Source organism: Myotis myotis, unplaced genomic scaffold (assembly GCF_014108235.1).
Source record: "Myotis myotis isolate mMyoMyo1 unplaced genomic scaffold, mMyoMyo1.p scaffold_m19_p_2, whole genome shotgun sequence".
NCBI lineage: Eukaryota > Metazoa > Chordata > Mammalia > Chiroptera > Vespertilionidae > Myotis > Myotis myotis.
In genome coordinates, this window is record NW_023416324.1 from 196,224,305 (window position 1) to 196,245,966 (window position 21,662).

At 39.6% G+C, this 21,662-nt stretch overlaps 1 protein-coding gene across 1 annotated transcript in view; it reads right to left on the bottom strand.

Moving 5' to 3' along the window:
• Positions 1-21,662, bottom strand: part of KCNAB1 (potassium voltage-gated channel subfamily A member regulatory beta subunit 1) — a 203,854-nt gene that overhangs the window by 46,159 nt on the left and 136,033 nt on the right. Inside the window, exons 4-8 of the mRNA XM_036349319.1 lie at positions 19,865-19,944; positions 17,261-17,305; positions 13,243-13,287; positions 11,396-11,439; positions 3,342-3,428 (exon numbers count right to left, since the gene is read on the bottom strand). Of these exons, the coding sequence (XP_036205212.1) occupies positions 3,342-3,428; positions 11,396-11,439; positions 13,243-13,287; positions 17,261-17,305; positions 19,865-19,944 (301 nt within the window). The remainder of the gene's footprint in view (positions 1-3,341; positions 3,429-11,395; positions 11,440-13,242; positions 13,288-17,260; positions 17,306-19,864; positions 19,945-21,662) is intronic.

Consider the following 21,662-nt stretch of genomic DNA (forward strand, 5'->3'; position numbering starts at 1 on the left):
AAAAAGAAAAGATAATGTTATTAAAGAGAAAAGAAGGTGGAGGAACTGTTTTAGACTAAGAGAAGAAAAAGCCATGACAACTAAATGCACTGTGGAATTCTTAATTAAATCCTGGGCTTGCCTCCCCATCTACGTGCCCTCCCCCAAAACATAAACAAATCCTATGAAGCACATTTTAGAAGATTTAAATATGGCTTGCTTATTGTATAATAGCGGTGCATCAATGTTAAAGCTCTGGGGTGTGAGGATTGTGTTGTGGTTACATAGAAGAGTGCCTTGTTCTCAGGAGACAGGAGAAAGTGTGGGTGAAATGTCACGAGAGAGAGAGAACAAGGAAGGAAGAAATAGAAGCAAATACAGCACAATCTGGTTAATCTATGTGAAGAGTATTGTATGTTTACCTTTTCAACTTTTCTGTAGGTTTTTTCAAAATAAAAGGTTGGGGGCAGAAAGAGACATGGAACCAGACTTCACCCATTTCCTTTGCAAGTACACAAAATGGAGATTGGGCACCTCTCTTTGAAATTTTATTTAATTATGTCTTGGTGCCTGGATGAAACTTCGATTATTACATCTTATTATGCATATCAATCCCTAAACGTATAAACATATATAATGACAATTTCAATTTCAGAATGTATGTGCAGGGCATTGCAATGTATAAAAACATTTCTGCTTATATTGTCTCATATTATTTTTACAACACTCTTGGACAGGGATCCTCAGTGGATGCTAGGGAAGGTAGTATTTTTATTTTTCCCATTTTCCAAATGAAGAACTGAGCAACAGAAAGTCTGAGCAACTCAACCAAGTATACACACTTAAAACTAGTGCCCTCACCCTCTGATTGAAGACTCCATTTTTTTTTTCACTACACACATTAAATACCCATACCCGGGAGGGGTTTAACAAAACCATTTACTCTCTTTCTTACTTCATTTTGTACAGAAAGTAAGAGAGAGACTGAAGGGTCTTTATTCACCTGGGAATTCCAGATTAGCAATGGTACAGGTGGCTCTGCTCACCCCATTGAATCAGCATTCTCGTTGACCCTGAGTTTATGCGAGATGCTGCTAAGGGACAGCTGCTCAAGTCTGTAACCCACCTGCCCAGACTAAAGAGCTGAGTAATGTTAGGCTTCGAGTCCTACCCATGTCATTGCAGATCAGCTGCAGCACAATCAGCACAATGAGGAACTTAAAGAGATGAGTATAAAAATGAATTCTCCCGAGACCGAGTCAACATCCCCTTCGAATATGGAGGTAAATTTTGTCACAACTCTAGCGATCTTCCAGGGAGATGACCAGTCCCACAGAAGGGTATTCACATGCGTCACAAACCCACAGCCCCTGAAATACTGACAGCTCTGTTTCCACTTGACAGCTGGGGTGAGCAGGGCCATCTTCGTTCTCCCTCTGCCTCCCCTTTTCTTAACTAAAAGTAACTTAGGGGGAAAACACGCCCTTTCTGAGCTTGGTGAGAGCCACAGATTTGTGAAGAGGCCCCACAGACCCCAGGCACGTGGTCCACATTTTTTCTTCTTTTGTGTTGCATTAATGATAGGGGTTGAATCTCTTCTGCCTTCACTATTGACTGAAGATGCCAAGAAAGGACAAAGCCGGTGTGTGTGTGTGTGTGTGTGTGTGTGTGTGTGTGTGTGTGTGTGTTAGGGAGAATAGAGCAAGTAGCTAAATTGTAGAGAGTATAAACATATTCTTTTCCAGGATCCTCCCTTCAGATCAGGACTTTATGGAGTGAGGTTGGAATCATTGACTTTCAAAAAAAGCACAAAACACAGCACACCTAAACAAATTACTAAAATTCTGTGGCACACCAAAGAATATACTTTTTTGCAGGTTTGACAAAAAATAGGTATACTTTTGATTCAGTCACACTGGATAGCTATTGTTGTCATTTTTTTTCAATTTGACAATCTAAGGGGAAAAGAGGTCAGTGTATGTTTTAAAAATTCTTGTGGCACACTGGTTGGAAATCGCTGTTCTATTCTGTACATGGTGTAATTGCATAGGATACTTTTCCAAAGTAAAATAGTCACTGGACTTAAATAGGAAGCAATTTCAGACTTTCATAGCTTAAACAGCATTTTGACACGTTCACTCATTCAATCACTTTAGTGCTCTGTTTTGATGTTTCATTGAGAACAGTGTGATTCCATATTATCCCTGCAAAAAGCCCTTCTTAGGCCAAAAACATTTATAATTTGCCTTATCAAACATTCATTCTTTGCTTTGATAAAAAATATGCGTTTTTATGTCATTTCCATGGATTATTATCATGAATTTCCAACATTGATATTGCTTATAGTAAGCTCCTAATTTACTCAGAATCAGGAAAGCAGAAAATGCTAGGAGAACATTATATTTGTCAGAAAAACCTACAGAAAAACTCATATGCACTTTATTTATAACTTTTATAACCCAGATAGCAAGAATACATCTTTATAGAACCTGGTGTATTACAAGATTGTGAACTACCTTTTGAACCATCAAAGACAAATTACCTTCAGTATAATTTTATGTTGATTACTTTATCTGAATTCTTTGAAATTTATAAATCTATGTCACACTGTAAGCCTCAAATAACAAGAATATTCTTTTTCCTCTCTTTTTTCCAAATATTTTCATTCTCATTAACCTTGGGTGATAATCCATGATTGTAAACCTCAGTTAACTAGAACATTCTTTTTAATTTGTCCTCCCAAACTATCTTCTTTCTTAATAATACTAGGTAGGTTCCATAAATAAGTGCAAATTGAAGAAAATCTGTTTTTAGGAATACCCTGAAAGTTTTCACAGGAGATGCTCAAAATATTGTCTTCAAATAGTTGTAACAGAAAGAACATAAAATGTTGAAACTCCTTGAGAACCAAAAACCAAATTGCAATGAAGGGTCTCATTTTAAATAGTGGCTCCACGGATTGGAAACTAATCAGACCTAGAGTCATTATAAAATAGGAAGCCATTCAGATGACCTACTTCAAAATAAGATGGCTTGGTTATAAATTCCCCTTCTAATTAATTTTATTGTTTTAGTTGATGGAACCACAGAAGTGAAAATAACCTGGAAAAAGTGAGTGAGCACTGTACCCAGAAGAAGCCACAATTCCAATGCCTGCAACTACTTTAAAAAGGAATGAAGATGCAGGATGTTGAGCATTGGCTTTGAAGGTAAATATTGAGGCTGAAAGACATCGACTGGAAAGGTTATTTTTCATATTCAGTCAAATCAGTCTGAATACATTTCATTTCCTACTGTGAGTGGAATAGTCATCAAGCTAGAATCAGGAACTCCAGAGTCTTTTATTAAATTTCTTTACTCACCTTCCATGGGGGTGTTACTGTCTGGTCGATTTGCGAAGACAACATCCACATACTCCAGCTGCAGCCTCTGGAGGGAGCCCTTCAATCCTGGGAACAGAAGCAGGACAAAGGGAAAAAGTCCAAAATGAGCACTATTAGAAAGAGTTGAATTTTGGTTATCTTTAAGCATTTACTTTTTTAAAATTAAAAAGCATTAAATTAGTTTCAAGGAGGCACTAAATACAATGATGTGTTACTTGACCCCTAAATCCTTGTAAAACTATGTCAAAGTCTGATTTTTGTCCCCACAAAGAAAAGTCTTAGCCTGGCTTCAGTGGCTCAGTGGTTGAGCATTGACCTATGAACCAGGAGGTCACAGTTTGATTCCTGGTCAGGGCACATGCCTGGATTGCAGGCTCAATCCCCAGTAGGGAACCTGCAGGAGGCAGCCGACCAGTGATTCTCTCTCATCATTGATGCTTTCTCTCTCTCTCTCTCTCTCTCTCTCTCTCTCTCTCTCTCTCTCTCTCTCTCTCTCCCCCCCCTTCCTCTCTGAAATCAATAAAAATATATTTTTTAAAAAATAAAATTCTTTTCTCTATGGCATTAGTATTCCCACGACACTGGAAAATACAGACTTAGTGATCACCTTGCAGTGACTCATGTGTGGTACTGTCCGGAAGCAAAGTTTAGAATAAAAAGCAGCCTAAGAATTTCTTCTTGAAAAATTCAACTAATGTCATGTATTGAATTACTTAATGGACTTATAATGGAATGGAGGTATATTTATTGCATGGCAAAACATAAAAATAATACGTATCATAAATAAGTGACAACCAATGCCACAATGGGTTATAATAGGAATAAAAGGGCTGGCCAGTGAGGGCGTTACTCAACATCTCATTGATTGGAACAAAGTTCGAAGAATCTTAAATACAGCTGAGCTCTATTATTTCTATTACTCCCCATTCTTTTTGGGAAAAACAAAAATACTAGAAGATATAAAGATTGAAGAGGTAATATAAAGGACAGAGAGCTTACAATAAAATCTAGAACCCATAGTCTGTTTTAACTCTAACCATTTTATCACATTCCTATGACTATTCAGAAAAAAATATTTAATTTCAGTAAAATTAATGCTTCCCTGAAATAGAATGTATTGTACATAATATTATGTAACCAAAAGGACAGTGTTCAAGAGTCATTTTATCTCATTTCCATGAGGCACAGCATTTCCTTATCAGCCTATTTAATTCTTCAGGAAGACCGGAGGGTTTTCTCTTTTTATTACAGGCATAAAATTAATTGCATGCTAAATGAGGCTCTTAAAAATTTAAAGTTGGCTCATTTAAATTTGATTTTTCAAACTAGTTTATCGGCCAGCCCCAATTACTTTTCTGACAGGAAAATGGAATGCTGGAATATAGTTCCGGGAGTATTTTTCACTCATTAAGAAAGGATTGTCTATGGTGGCAGATGGTTAAAAGAAGCATTGAAGAGCAGATTAGGGCAGACAGGTGTTATAAGGTCCAATGCCTGCTCTTGAAAAACTGCAGTGACTTTCAGGCTCAGGGTATTACCAGCTACCTCAAGGGGCAGCTTGCCATTCAATTTAACTTAGAAAGCTCTATGATCTGAGCCACTTTTTGGAAGCAATTGTATGAAGGAGCCGTGGGCAAACTACGGCCCGCGGGCCGGAATAAAACTAAAAAAAATAAAAGACTGCACCCTTTTATGTAATGATGTTTACTTTGAATTTATATTAGCTCACACAAACACTCCATCCATGCTTTTGTTCCGGCCCTCCGGTCCAGTTTAAGAACCCATTGTGGCCCTCGAGTCAAAAAGTTTGCCCACCCCTGAGTTAAGGGGAGGACCGGATCATGAAGCAAACAAATAAACAGGGTGTTACAAGGTCTGAAAGTTGGAAATCTACCCTAGCATGCTGTGTGATCTCACTTGGCTTATTTCACCTTTTTTTGTGATTCAGCTCTCTGATCTGCAGTGGGGATAACAGTACTTGCTACCTTCAGAACTGCTGCTCCAGAGAGCAAATACAATCAGTTGTAAGTACTCTGTAAATGCAATAGTCTAGTAATGTGGTAAATAACATGGTGGTATTCACATCTCAGAATGGGAGGTGCCAAGGACTGAATGCCAGAGATTTTCACTAGACCTTCTGGTTTTGGAGGCGTTTAGTGACATTCTGGCTCGTGCCTGGCCCTGGGAACAAGGTCCTCCCTCCTGATGATGGCCCTCTCCTCCTGTGTCTCTTCTCAGCAGCTCAGGGTGGGCTGAGAAAAAGCAGGAGAAGAAGCTACGACGGACTTGGCCCTGTTGTGATTGCTACATGATCAGTCACGACTTAAGCCATTCCCTCTTCCATGCCATAAGCATGTTCTGAATCCAAATTTGGTTCTAAAACTGTGCTGGGCTCTGGGAGTATAAAGATGTATGGACACTGCATTCATCCGCAAGGAGCTAGCAGTGCATATCGAGAGCATCCATTGGCACAGGTTCATTATTCAAGGTAATAATGTGTGCCCCAAAATAATGGCGTGGGCTTGGTAGAAAGGTCATTGTAGTTGGTCATTCTTCATCTGTCCAAAGATGACATGGAGCTAGGTGAACTTTCTTCCTCTGACCTTTCATGTGATTGCAAACCAAATCAGGTAGTCCTGCCTTTTCCTAATCTTGTAGAAATGGCTAACTCATAGCAACATAAAGACATGCTCACCAATGTCTCCTTAAAAGCCATGTAGGGTTATTTCCAATAAACAAATGGTCACGATCTATGTCCACTTAGCAAATGTTTGTTGAGCACTGGCTTGAGGCCAGGTATTGTTTTAAGTTTAAGTAGACATACAAAAATGCATTAATCTTGGCTCCAGAGGGCATCCAGACAGCTAATCATAACCTAAGGAGCTAAGTGCTCCAGGGCAGTGAGTGCACTTGCTGAAGGCACTTTGACCTTAACCTGTCCCTGGACACCTAGGCAGTATCTATCTGCTGGAATGAATACAAGAGAAGCAGGGGGAATGCTCCCTGCCCTTGAGAAATGTCTAGAAATTAACTGGCAATTCCTCAAAAGTCCACAGGATGATAAATTATGTTATACAAAGAAAATGGCTCTCAAGTGACTGTAGGAAAGAGAAATCTAAGTTCATTTTTCTTTTAGGTTCTGAAGTTGAACAGGAACTGTATTATTTATAAGGTGATCCTTAATTCAGTTTAAGCCTGTTGTACAGGCATCTACCTAAAGACAGGAGCTCATTCCAGACATTAAGCAGGTTGGCATGCGCGTGGGTCAGGTGCTCAGTGTTGCAGGTCTAACTGTAGAAACAAGGGGATCGGTAGTTCGGAGATTCTGCAAGGGTTCTATTCATATATGCCGCGTCGTCATTTTTTATACCTACCGCACATTTGATTTCCTGTCTACTGGTAGCTTGAAAAAAAGTTGCCGTCAGTAATGTACACAATGTCCCTATGTAATTTTCCAGGCTCTTCTCGGCAGACCTCTCAATCATGATTTAGGACACACTTGCTTTTTTTGTTTAAATAAAGACTGCACTGTATTAGAATAATGTAAGTGCCTGCCTCTCTCATTATGAAACCTGGTTATTCTGGTGGCTAATTTCTATTACTACGAACATGATACACTGAGAAGGAATCCTGGGGTGAATCCACTTGTTATGAAATTTATTTTTAAATTTTAAAAATAATAAATTATATCTATATATCTATATATATATATACACACATTATTGATTTTTTTTACAGAGAGCAAGGGAGAGGGATAGAGAGTTAGAAACATCAATGAGAGAGAAACATTGATTAGCTGCCTCCTGCACACTCCCTACTGGAGATGTGCCCGCAACCAAGGTACATGCCCTTGACCAGAATCGAACCTGGGACCCTTGAGTCCGCAGGCTGATGCTCAAGTTCAGATAGTAGGATTAACCATTTGCAATTCATTAAAAATGTTTAAGCAGAGCTTTCTCAGATTATTTTCTTTTTCTATTCCTAAAACGATGACAGTGGGTTTGTGTTTTGAATTACATAAGAAAACTGTTGTTTACCTGAAAGGCAACTATAGACTTAGACACAGGTTTTGCTTATAAAACTACACAAACAATTTACTTATTCTCATACTTTGGCTTGCCAAACCATCTCTATTCTTTCACGTTAGATACCAAGAAATTGGATCTGCCGAATTTCAACACTGGCATACTAGTACATTTGAGCTTAATAAATGTTTGTAGAATGACTACTAGTAAATGAATAAATAGACTTTCAGATCCTGAGAGGACCTTGGGATTCTAAATGGATATAATAAAGCTGTTAATGAGACTTCTACCCCTTCCTTGTAATTCTAAGGAGAATGTTATTCCTAACTGGATCTAAGGCAAGGACTTTGGACTCATTGAAAAGGTCTTTCATATGAATTTTTTTTAAAACTACATTATTCACAAGTCAAGCTCATTTTACATGATATGAACTAACTCAAGTGGCCAAAGTTACCCAGCACACAAGTGGCCTGAACTCTACATAAGTCAGACTTCTGTCTTATTCTTTAAGAGCAATTCTCAAATTTAATGAGTGTATAAATTTCCAATGTCGAATAGTTGAATAAGGTCACCTTACCACAGAACAAGTACCAATGAAACCTAAATTTTGTAAATCATTCAAACTTTATTTTGGGTCTAGAAATCTTATGTCCCTCCTTTTTTTCCCCCTGCAAAATTCACTCAATTCCATAATTTCAGTTCTTTTTGCACTCATGATTATTTTTGGTCTTTGGCTGAAACTATAAACTGTAAAATAACAGCAACAATAACAACATAATAATAATAGATCCCAATTCTTTTTCAATCTCGAAAGTTTGAAATTTTGTGTTAAAGTTTGATTCTGGGTCGATTGGAATTTCAGCTGAACAAGTTTATGCATCCTGAGAGACTAGTTCCTAAGAGAATTCCTGACTTATTTAAAAGGAGAATTTAATATATTTCTATTAGGTTATATGAAGCTTCAAGAAAACAGATTTTTAGATTTTTCTTTTTTCTTTCTTTTTCATAATTGAGATTTTATTGTCCATTTTGAGGACCAGTACACAGACATTTCAATTTGTACACAATTCTTAACATATGTACCAAAATTATAAAGTCATCTGAGCTATTTTTTTCTAAACAGTTATTTTAGTGACTTTCAAGCTTAAAATTTGGAGACTAATTTTCCTTAATAGAATATCAAGTACCAATATCTTTAAATGTTGATACGCTGTTACATCAAAGTCCCACTAATTCACAATTTAATATCATATATACTACATTATCAAATTTTCAATCTTTCACAGCAAATTAACAAAATTACTAGGAAAACGACTACCACATCAATGATGCACAAAATTCTGTAAGGGAGAACCAAGATAAAGGGGTGGTTTTCTTTAGGGAACAATTCTGCCAAAAACATGTGAATAGAAGTAATTTAAGATGTTCAAGACAGAGGAAATGCACGACTGACTCCAAACTACCATTGAGTACGCTTTGTAATATAGGATATAAAACTGCCCCCATCTATGGAATGTTAAGCTGAAGAAAACGAATTTTAAAAAAGAGAATCCACTGAAACCGGTTTGGCTCAGTGGATAGAGCGTCGGCCTGTGGACTGAAGGGTCCCAGGTTCGATTCCGGTCAAGGGCATGTACCTGGGTTGCGGGAACATCCCCAGTAGGAGATGTGCAGGAGGCAGCTGATCGATGTTTCTAACTCTCTCTCTCTCCCTTCCTCTCTGTAAAAAATTAATAAAAAATATATTAAAAAAAAGAGAATTCTGAAATTATGAACAATTACAGTAAATATTAAAGCAATGGAGATTTGGTAAAAATCCCAATAGCATGCTGTTCTTTTTTTCTTTAATATTATATTTCTTTGTTGATTGCCAGTTTGAACCACTTTCTTAATCTCTTTTTTAATTAGTTAGAGTAAAAGGGAAAGGAAAACAAGAAGTCTGTAGGCAGCACCCTCTGCTGTGTTTGTTCAACTTGTTGCTACGAGCCGACTTTACTTCTCATTGATAAACTTCATTAGAAGACACAAGGTAGGGCAAATGCTAGAGCAGGAATGATAACAGTTTTGAGAGACAGGTTAAATTAGACACCAAAGCCTGAAAGGCATTTTGTTTGGGTGAAGAGTTTGGAAGCTTTCTCTAGTGCTGGAATGTGGTCATTCATCTAGCAAATTTAGAATGTTCCTTACTTAGTAAAGGTTGTCCTTATCTATAGAATGGTGACGAGAAGTTGCACTATAAAGTATCATACTGATGATGACAAATAATTTGTTTATTATGTGACAGACACTGCGCTCAATGTGAATTACCTAATTTCAATCAATGTACAGTAACACCATAGGGTAGGAATATTTATAGCCCATTTTACAGTCAAGGAAATGCAGGCTTAATGAGGTTAAATCATTTACACAAAGTCTCCCAGCTCATAAATGACAGAGAAGCAACTCAAACCAAGTTCATCTGATTTCAAAGCCCAAAATGCCTACAAATATATTAAAAATTAGTAAGAATTACCAAACTCAAACAAAAACTTTGGAAACAACAACCAAATATAATTATTACTGTTAAAGTAATATAAATGGATTACTTCCATTGTTTTAGTACATATGTTTGTGTTTATAAGTAGGTTGTATAGACAGAGAAGTCAATGTAACTACAAGGAAGTTAGGAAGGATATGCACCAGATAGTCAAACTGTGGAATGAAATGAGGTGAGCAAAGGAAGGACTTTATTTCTTTATCTACTTTTATTTTTAAAGTGGTGGGATTAGAATATACTTTAGGTGACTTTTGTATTTAATAAATAATATTAGTTTTAAAAGCAACAAAAATCATCTGTCTAAATGATTAATTATGAATCTAAAGTTATAAAATCTTGGACTTTTCTGAAATAGTTCATGAATTAGTATAAAGATGTTGAAAATATATGGCAGCCCCTTTATACATTTTTTTCTTTATTGCAAAAGGTATAGGTGTAAAATTTTGTAATATATAGACAATGAAGAAATAAGTAAAAATTCCACCAATTCTCATAATCCTCACAGTGAATTAGAGTAGTTGTACTCTACTGTATGATGGTTCTTGCAACTATTTTAGTTCCTGTTTATTTCTGAGCTGTAGCAAGTTTTAAGTACCATCGCAAAAGCAATGGTACCATAAATCAATCACCCAGTGGCAATTTTCTACAAATTGTTTTCTATGCATATATACTTTTTTTAAAGTATAGGAATCTTAATATATGTCTACACAAAAACTTGTACACAAATGTTTATAGCAACACTATTTATATAACAATTAAAAAGTGGAAACAATCCAAATATCCATCAACTGATGAATGAATAAAAAAATGTGGAATAGTCACACAATGAAATTTTATTTGGCAATAAAAAGGAATGAAGTACTGACACATGCTACAACATGGATGAACATTATGCTAAGTGAAAGCAGCCAGTCACAAAATATCACATATTATACTATCTCATTTATAGGAAATGTCCAGAATTGGTAAATCTATAGACAAAAGTAGTTTAGCGGTTGCCTGGGGATGTGGGGGAGAAGGTAAGGAAGGGTTGGGAAGTGACTACTGGTGGGTATAAGGTTTCTTTTTGGGGAAATGAAAAATGTTTTAAAAATCAAATTATGGCGGTGATTGTGCAACTCTAATCATATGCAGAACCAATGAATTGTATACTTTAAATGGATAAACTTTTATGGTATATCTATTATACCTCAATAAAACTTTTTTGAAAAGCCTTATGCAAGTGTTTTATTAATGTTAGCATAGTTGTACATGACAACAGTTCTAGAAATTTTGGACTTTATCTGAGTTTCCCTTCTGCCCTCTCTATCACTACACTCCCAACACACAACACCAGGAAGAAACTTGGTTGATTGTGATTCTTTTTATGGAGATTATTTTTCCCCTCCCAATATGTTTTGAATGTATTTGGCTGATACCTTTCTTGAATCAGCAGCCCACAGATAAAAGTAAAATGAAGCAGCAGAACCTACCTTCGATTATATGTTTTCTTGACAGCCCTCTTTCCGTTTCAGCTCTAACAAGAAAAAGAAGCAAATGACTCTGAGTGGGGTGTGCTTTCTCTTATCGCTGTTTCAAAAGTACAGAAGAATGGTTGTTCTGGATGGAATTGCTAATTTTATACCCTGTTCTTGGCAAATTCTGCACCACTGCAGGCTGAGGAGGAAGGCAGGTGGGCAGCATACTGAACCCCTTTTCTTCGGAGACCCCAGGAGATGAATTAACATGACTGTCACCACCCCACAGTAATAACAACTCGGCCACCCACACCCTGTCCATATATAACTTGACACATGGCTCAACCTCCCCACCTTGTTCTTACCAATCCCAAGCAAATGAAATAAAAGGCTTGCTCGAAGTGTGTGAGCTTACTATAAGCTTGCCAGGCTGCTGATGGCATTAGCTTTTCTGAGAAAGGAAGCAAATTGGAAAGTGCCTTTTGACTTTCAAAAGAAATGAACAATTATTGTCTTTTTATAAAATGTGACCATGCAACTTTTCCGTAAATTAGTATCTTACAAAGACCAACATTCAGCAAGGACTTTTGCCATTTCAGACCATTCTCAAACTCTGGCCAATTGGAAAGGAATGTTATGCTTGGGTTTTAAAGCATTGCTGAAATGTTTCTTCAACATCAATACCTTTGTCAACCTTAGTAGTTTACCATTCACCTTTGGTGACTTTGCACCTTTTATAAGTATATTAGATAATATTATATATAGTTCTCTATGACATACTGGTTCTTGCAGATTGTCTTACTTTCTGATTATTTTTAAACCATATGCAAAGTTTTGAGTACCACTGCAAAAGCACCAAGCAATGGCACCATGAACCAGAGTATAGACAATTTAAATTTGTATTTCTCATAGGCACCATGTTGCCTTGTTTTTATATAGACTACAATGGTGGTAAGGATCTAAATTCCATTTTTTTTCATATTCATCACAAGCAGGTTCAAAAACAGCAATAAAATATGAGTGTGTGTGTGTGTGTGGGGGGTGGTACACATACATTTTGGTTAGATTTCTAAAAATCTGGTCTCTGCCTCCAATTTTGTTTTTAACTATTTCCAATCAATTATAGGGTGGTAAATAAGGTTATGTTTGTCTGTATTTATGTTTTGTTAAGAGATCCTTGAGATTTCCATGCAAAAGCTTATACAGAATAGCTTGCTGTATTCTTACATGTTTGTCTTAAAGGCCAGGGCTTCTAAGTCCTGCTGGATAATGTAAGTACCAGTTCAAACACCAGTAGGCCCATCAGAAGCCATTCATCCTGTGACATTTGTTCTGCACCCCATACCAGAGAGAGGTCTTCTCTTTCATGTGGCCTGGCAGCGAGTGATCCAGGAAGCTCTGCGTTATTCTCTAGTGAGATGCCCCCTTTATCAGCACTTTCAGAGCCCTCTGCGGAAATGCTCAGAGACTTACAGTGGGACCAGACAAGATATTTTTATATCTGTATTCCGGAGAAGTCTCTGAGTGTTGGCAGAGTTGAATAGCTTTTCTTTGATGATGCTATGTGCTCATTTCCTTTTCCCAAAATTTGAACTCTATTTTGGTTCTAAGTATGAGGTTGAGATTTGAAAAATCTCTGTGAATCACTTAGTAACAAGTGACCTCATGCTACTAAATTTCTTTGGAAGCATCTTGTTAAAATTGAATCCTAGGCTAACTGCTATTTCCTTCAAGTGAGAAATAATCACCTTTCACTCTAAACCAATTGATTCTGGCATATTAGATGTGAAATAGCAGCCTAAAAAGATAAAACTACTAGTTGTTTCCTACCAAGTGGGGAAAATAAAAGTTATTTAACTTACTTTCCACCCCAGTAGAGTTTGGTTGTTATGACCAGGCTGGACCTCCTGTATGTTAAACAGACAAACACACACAGAGAAATATTAAATAAATTATTTGTAATCATACTGTCATATTATTATTATAACACCCAAAGAATTTATTGTACCACACATTTTTAAAAAATTGGCAAAGAGATAAATTTGTTAATTCACATCACTAAAATGTGAGAACAAAGAAGCTAGTGAGTGGGGACTTGAAGTCAGATCCGAGAAGAAGAGGTTGAATAGAAGTGATCTTTACCTGGAGGGGCTGGAGGAGGTTGAGGGTTGTGACAGCAAATAGGTGAATGGGTGGTGGCAAAGCGAAGGGAAGGGTGGCATGGAGGGTCAGAAATAGTAAATGAGAAGGGTAAGCGATAGGACTAACTGATGGATTGCTGTAGGATCTCAAACAAACAGCCACCCACTAACACTTACTTAGCATCTGACATAACCCTGATTGAGTGTGAACTTTCCTGGGGGTAAGTCCACCCGCCAAGGACCATGGACCTAATGGCTCTGAGTTACTACTCTTTCTAATCATCACATTCACAGGCAGGATTTGACTACATGGAAATATGAATAATGAAATAAATTGTAATGTCAATAAGTAGGAATTAAATTTCTATGAGTGTCATTTTAATGGAAATGTTATTTTAGGAAAACAGTTAAAAAATCTTTAACTCAAAGTTTTACCACCTTATTCTTAAGGGAATACAATGTGGAGATCTTGTTAGCAAATGTATTACTTTTTCAAAATCACACTCAAAGGGAGGAAATGCCATTATGATCATGGAAAAGGAAATATGTCTTGAGAACTATAGTCATGTAATTTAAAATTCGGAGGTGGATCTCAGTGTAATTTAATTTCTCCAGGTATGCAATTCAATTGAACTCACCTAGAAAAAAAATCATTTGTGATTCAAAGGTTAAGATCAAACTTTGGGAATAGTTGAAATAAGACATTTATAATTTCATCAGCTGCAGCAGCAATGCCTTAGGACCGTCAGGTATAAAAGCCTAACCTGATGAATGATAACCAATGAGAGACGATGGTAACAAGTCTGACAACTTGGCTGCAACAAGAAAAATTCGTAGAAAATGTCAACAACCACATCCCACTGAAGTTAATTCCCTGAAAACCAATGCGAATCACTGTAATGGAAGGTCTACAGATATAAGCATCTGAAGATTACACACTCCAGAAGAGCTGGTGCACTTTTCAGGTTGATCCATCAGCCTCATGATACCTCATGATAGTGTAGTAGTGATCTGCTGGGGGAGCCAGGTCTCCTTTAGCAAACGTTTTCAGGGCTTCAACAAAAGGCTGGATGGGATAGTATAAAAAATGAATGCAGCCCTCTTGATTATTCAGAGCATGTGGACCTGCAAAAGCTGCACATTCTACTCAAATACTACCCCCATAGACTCACTTATTCTTCCAAAATTAGGCTTTCTGTAAAATGTTTGGCCTACGTGGGTGTGCACAGTAATGTTAATGTTCAAACAGCATGAGCAGACAGCAACCCGGCAAATTTTCAGTGACCTCATGGAGGCATTTAGAGTGGGCGGAGAATGATAACATGAATGTTTTACTTTGAGATAGCACAGGCTTCAGAAGACTTTTGCTCACCTTATGTCACTTTATCAGCATGACGCTTTAGGGGCAGATATGACATCCATTTTAGAGGTAGAGAAATTGAGACTCAAAGAAGGGAGGTAACCTGTCCTGGACAGCACAGTTAGCAAGTGGTGGCACTGGGAGCAGAAGCCAAGTATGCACTAGTTGAAATTGCTTGTGTGCCTTGGTGATACAGTTTATCTTTTCACCAGTTTTCTGGGGGTCGTGGTGAATGGATATCAATATTCTGTGGCCTGGTGACAACTTAAGCTTTTATTTGCAAGACTGAAAGGCAGTGTGTGAAAGATGCATGTTAATCTACTTCCTGTAGGTATATAATAGGTTCCGAAAACTATGGAGCTTGATGGGTAAATGTCCCCTGGGTGTCCAGGGGGAAAGAGCCATGGTACTGACTCCTCTCCTCCTTCCTCAGGTGGACTCTGTCAGCCTACCCCCGCTGCAGATCTCACTGGACTGCTAATGGACTCATCCCCAAGGTCTCTGTCACAGGTTGAATTGTGTCCCTCAAAAAATATATGTTATTTAAGTCCTAACCCCCAGTGTCTCATAATGTCAGCTGATTTGAAAACATGTAGTTAGTTAAATTAAGTTGAGGTCACACTGGAGAATGGTAAGCCCCTTAATCCAGTACGACTGGTGTCCGCATAAGAAGACACACAGACACACATGAAGGGAGAATGCCAGGTGGTGATAGAGGCAGATGTTGAAGAGCTGTATGTGCACCAAGAGATACTAACATTTGCCAGCAAGACCATCAGAAGCTGGGAAGAGGCAAAGAATGATTTTACCCAGAGCTTCAGAGGGAACATGGCTCTGCCCAAACCTTGACTTTGGATTTCTGGCCTTCAGAAATGTGAGAGAATACATTTCTGCTGGTTTAAGCCATCCAGGTTGTGGCACTTTGTTACGGCAGCTCTAGGAAATGGATACAGTCCCTGTCTGGGTAGTGGTGGATGGACCAGCACGCTGAGTGGGCAAGTAACTCAGGCAAGATGGAGGACTGGATGGGAACATGAATATGTTTCCATATTTAAGGTTGAATATGGTTCTTTTTCAACAGACTTACAATCCCTGGAGTTGGGGAGGAAAAGAAGTGAGAGGGAGAAAGTAGGTCACCAAACTTTATTTATTGACAACTCCATAAATTTCTGGTTTTCTATTTCACAAGTCCCTCTATCCCTACCAAACATTCCTCTAAGAGTGAGGAGCAAGCAGCCCTAAGAATACATGGAGCTTCCCCTCCAGAGGGGGTTTAAATGCTTTGTGGAAAGGCATAATGAAATCAATCTTGAGTTATACTCTGTGAGAATGTCCCTTTTTCCTAGACCAGTGGTCGGCAAACTCATTAGTCAACAGAGCCAAATATCAACAGCACAACAATTGAAATTTCTTTTGAGAGCCAAATTTTTTAAACTTAAACTATACAGGTAGGTACAATGTTATTAACTTAATTAGGGTACTCCTAAGGCTTAGGAAGAGCCACACTCAAGGGGCCAAAGAGCCGCATGTGGCTCGTGAGCCACAGTTTGCTGGCCACTGTCCTAGACTAAATTTTATACAATCTGTGTACACGCATGGGTGCAGCATTCTTTGTACTATCTCACGGATACTATAGAATTGTTATTCATTTGGCCATCAGCAGAGATTATACCAGAGCAGAAGAGAAATCCAAACTTGTCCAATGGTCTTTGTTGGGCTTTGCCTGATTCTGTACTCATGCTGGGGAGAAGGGGGTATCGGGACTGACACGCATAGTGAAATGTAGGGGGGTTGTTCCCCTGCTCCCAGATGTTATGGCATTCGTTGTTACCACTGGCTTTGGCTACAGAAGGTGATGGAATGGGATGTGACCCCCCCCCCCCGAGACAATAGGGCTCCCCAGACACAGGAGAGACACTGTCAGGTAAGAAAGCTTTGGGGTATTTATCCCAAGGACTTCTTATTTCATCATCTCTTTGCATTCAGAGTTGTTAATAAAATGAACAATGAACATAAATACATATGTATATACAAACAGCTTCCTGTCAGCTGGCTTCCTTCACCAAATTATCCTAAATAGAAGTCAGAAGCCATGAAAATGTCCCTTTCTTTTATTGACAAATAACTCCTAAACATCCCCTCCTTCTTGGCTTAACCCCATGGTAATTCTTTGTGATTAATGACTAGTCAATAAGTTTTGAAGCACAAGTAATGAACTTGCTGGTATTTATTTTCAAAACTCTGTAAATCAACTAAGAGTTGACTTCTTTTGGGATAACCTTTTGGTCAGTTGCCATCCAATTTTATTTTCCCTTCTCTGGTTATAAAATCATGTCAGTCTTTTTAAAGGCAAGTAAATTATGGTGGTGAATACATTACCTCCAGCCTTTCTTCTTGATGATGCTCCCCAGAATCACTTCAGCCCTGGAGGGGAACACAGACAGTGTCTTAGGGTACAGTGGCCTGGAAATGCAAGAGTCAGTGCAAAACACCAGAGCCATTCCTTGTTTGAACTTTCAGGGCCTCCACATCCCGAAAATAGAAGCTGCTCTCGGCTGGTGGCACAGTTTCCTCTGTTTCTGCTTGTGCCTGCAGAATCCCGCTCCAGAGCATAGCAGAGGCACCTGCCAAATCCTTTCACGCTGGCAGGAGACCACCTGTGGTCCTGACACTAAGAAACAGTGCAGTCATTTGGCAGTTTGGTGTTTTTAAACCACTGATCTCATCTCTAAATGTCCTACTTGGCTGTGTCCCAAAGGGGAGTCAAGGTTTTGCTTCTATTTGCTATGGCTTCCAATTATGACTCGGGAGGACAATGAGAGCTCACACTGTTTAGACAGACAATATTGACTCCCAGGAGATCTTATAGGATACAAGTGGGTTTAGAAGACCCAGAAGTAAGGGCTGCAGATGCAGGGGCCCACATAGAGAATGTCCTGGGTTCCAGTAACAAGCATTGTCATAGACACAGGACATAAGGAGGTGTAGAGAAGTGTTCTCCCTGCACCTAAGGCTGGGTCATGGAGAGGTATATTGAGGACATACCCACTGTCCTATCCCCATCTTTCTAGCCCAGCTAGGACCCAAGCTTGAGGAGAATACAACTATCTTCTAGGCTCCTCCCAGTAAGACCAGTTCTGCTCTGTGAGGCTTTGTGAGTGGGGGCATCAATGGAATTAGCACTTTGTCCACTAGGGTCCTATAGATGGGAGTCATTACTAATCACTATGTGTCTTGACTGAAAGTTCCGTCTCTGTTGGAGTGTACTTGGGAACCTGGCAATAGCCATGAAGCAGTTAGCTATGGAGCACACCCCCAATAGACATGTGCTGAATGTTGCACAGTGTTCTTTTCTTCCTCCCCTCTGTCTCTCTGATGGTTGCCTTTGCAATCTTGCTTTTCATAGTGGGAACCTATCTCAGTTACACACTGACAAATCAAACACTAATGAACCAGAACTGATTCTTCTTCACAGTAGGAATACAGACAGAACTCTTTACACACTTGTTGACCACTCTTCCCCTTTTTCAACCTTAGCCCCATTTGGTATTGAGCAGGATTCAACAAAAGAAGAAAACACGGAGAAAGGGTATGATGTTGAAAGGAGCAAGGCCTTATCAATTTCATTTGCTCTCCTTGGACTCAACAGAAAACATCAGGAATGTGGGCTCTGAACCTCCTAGATGACCCTTAAACTTTTACACCTGCCCTTGAAAAGGAGGAAACCCACGCAAGGAAAATACACTTGGACCAGGCAACGATGAACCTGATTCAGCAAGTCTAGCATTTTGATTGTAATTCTCACCCGGAGTGGGGTGGAAATTAGGCCTGCAGGTGACCATGCACCGCAATCCTGTTAGAAAATTGCAGAGCTACTCAAGCAGCTGTCCAGCTACTTAGTGCCTTTCAGCTCTTGGAGCTGCATCCATGTTCACAACAGGAGGCCAAGGTGTTCCTGTTCTGTTCTAAAATGTGCTTGTTGTGCTGGAACCCGGAGGACATGGACCTTGGGGCTCACATGAGGGCATATTACCCAGGTGCTCTGACTTAGCAGTGAGCCCTGTCCTAGAGCCCAACCCTGCTCTGGGGTTCATGGGAAGGTTGTAGCTAGATGGGACTTCTCTAGCAAAAGAAGCGAGGCCTCTTTGCAGCCCCCTCTGTCCTCAGAGTGGGGTCTGAAATACCCTCTTATAAAAGACTAGAGGCCTGGTGCACGAATTCGTGCATGGGTGGGGTCCCTTGGCCTGGCTGGCGATCCGGCCGATCCAGTGGGGAGGGACCGTGGGAGGTTGGCTGGCCTAGGGGAGGGTCCTCAGGAGGTTGGCCAGCCCAGGTCATGGGAGGTTGGTTGTGGGAGCGCACTGACCACCAGGGGGCAGCTCCTGCATTGAGTGTCTGCCCCCCGGTGGTCAGTGTGCATCATAGTGACTGGTCGACTGGCCCTAATGATCACATAGGCTAATATAGATATTAGATTTCTTGGTATCTTTAAGGATCTTCCTTTAATCTCTGATCTACCTGTAATGCTACGTGGAGGAATAAGCCTGCAAACAGGAGAATCAGTTCCTGCTTCCCTCTGAAGAGGACGGCCCAGTTTCCTTCGAGGGTCGAGAAACTATGAAATGTGGTTATGAAGTAACAACCACATTGGAATCTGCTCCTTTATTTGCTCACTCATATTTTGAACTAATATTTATTGATCTCCACTGCCACCACTCTGGGCCCAGCCACCTCTGCCCCTCATGTAGACCAAAGCAATTGCTTCCAGCCCATTTTTCATACAGCGGCCAGAGGTGGGAAGGTTTGGCTGGGCAGAGGGGGCCGGAGATGCCCTGGTGATGGTGGTGGAGGGAGGGGGAAAAGTGGTGCCATAACAGGTGTGGCAAGGACAGATCCTTCTCACCCACATGTCAACAATGGTTAGGACAGAGTCTCATGGTTCTAGAAATGCCACTTGAGGGACACAAACAGGCACCGACTTACTTTCCAGCAGCGTAGACCTCGGCAGTATCAAAGAGATTAACTCCGCTTTCGTAGGCGATCGTCATCAGCCGTTCAGCAACCTGCAAGAGGATGCAGTCAGTCAGAAAAGCCAAATGCTTTTCAAACCTGGGAAGCAATTTTGAATCCCTTAATGGTCTTTAAGAACATGTAAATTTCCCTAACCATTGCTTGTTTTTCTCAGTTGTAGTAAAGAAAGAAAACCTGAACTTCAGCTAGCCTATCGAGGGTGGATGCATCTTCCCCTGAGATATAGCCGGGCACTGAGAAACTTCCCTCAGCGCTGGGTTCCAGCAGCCCTAGGGAGCTCAGTGAGGTGGACAGATCCTTGCTCACTCTGCTTGGAAGGCCTGGTTTGACATTCTTTTTGGCACCGTAATCGCTCTGACACAGAGGGTCATTTGTTTTGCAGCTGACTCCATCTCTTCTCCTTTCTCTAAGCCAATGGACTGTGGCACCTGGGTGACTTGTGACTTAAAAGTTTGGACCTGTTTTCCTCAAGGCTTAGCAGACTGTTGTGATGAATGAAAGGTTAGACAGAACTGTGACTGTTTTAATTCAGCAAAACCCCAGACACCATCAGAGTGGCCAGCCAGCCGAATCCACAGGACAAGCAGAGGAGGGAGTGGGGCACGGGGACCCAGCTCCTCACTGTCAGCCCGAAAACACACCTCCAGGCTCTGGTCCTCTCCTTTGTGCTGCTGATGCAAGTGGCAAGTGTGACAAGAGAGTGGGGGTAGCTATAAATGACAGCTTGGGGGACAGCCATTGAGGAATAGCGATAAAGAGAGGTGGAGAGGGGCCATTTTTTCATTTAGACTTATTAGCCAATTGGGAAATTACACACCTCACAAATAATTAAAATTGATTTTTCCATTTATGCTTTTGATTGTGGGCTGAAGTGCTTCATTAGCATTTCCAAGATAAAGTACTTTCCTGTTTTTAAAATTGGCCAACCAAAAAACTTCTTAGGCTAGCACAACAGAGTCCCTGCAAGTCCGTTAGGAAAAAAGCAGCAAAAGTACTACTACTGCTTTTAATTTACCCCAATTAGAGATTAAAAGTTAAGACAAGCATAGTTTTTCCCATCATGACTGTTTTGTGTTTAAGAAATTACTGTGCTTGTATTATATTAACCTTGTGCCATGTCACATGACATGCTGATGGATTGTTATTAGAAAACATACATAATGAATCTTATATAGAGAAAAATTTTGAGACAAGATGGAGACTCCCAGATGGAGAGTTCGACTAAATGATTGCTGAGATGTTTCCCAACCATGGCGTTTGGAGACCTCAACGCGAAGCAATGAAATCACTGAACTAAGTCAGAAGACCAAATTCTAGTCCTGAGTTGAGTTTATTGGTACCTGCAATTGAAAGAATCCCAACTACTTTACTGATGAGAAAATGTAAGTAAAACTCTGAAAATTAAGTGCTATAAGATGATAATACACTCTTACCATTATTTAAAAATACTATACATATGAATAACATCTATTTTGGTTTTATAATGAAGCCAAATCATCTTTGGGAGGCACCTCACAGGGTTATTTAGTTTCATGTTTGAAAAATTTTGATGAGATCCCTGTCCAGTGGCTACTTAATAATTGAACTATCCTAGTAACAGGGACATCATCCCTTCCAGAGGCAACACTGATGATTGCATCACCCAGCACATAATGGTGTGGTCATCCCAGGATCCCATGTTTGTATTTGCTTTGTGCTGAGCTCATCCAAAGCCAGAGAGAAAGTGGGACAATCTAGGGAGGTGAATTTA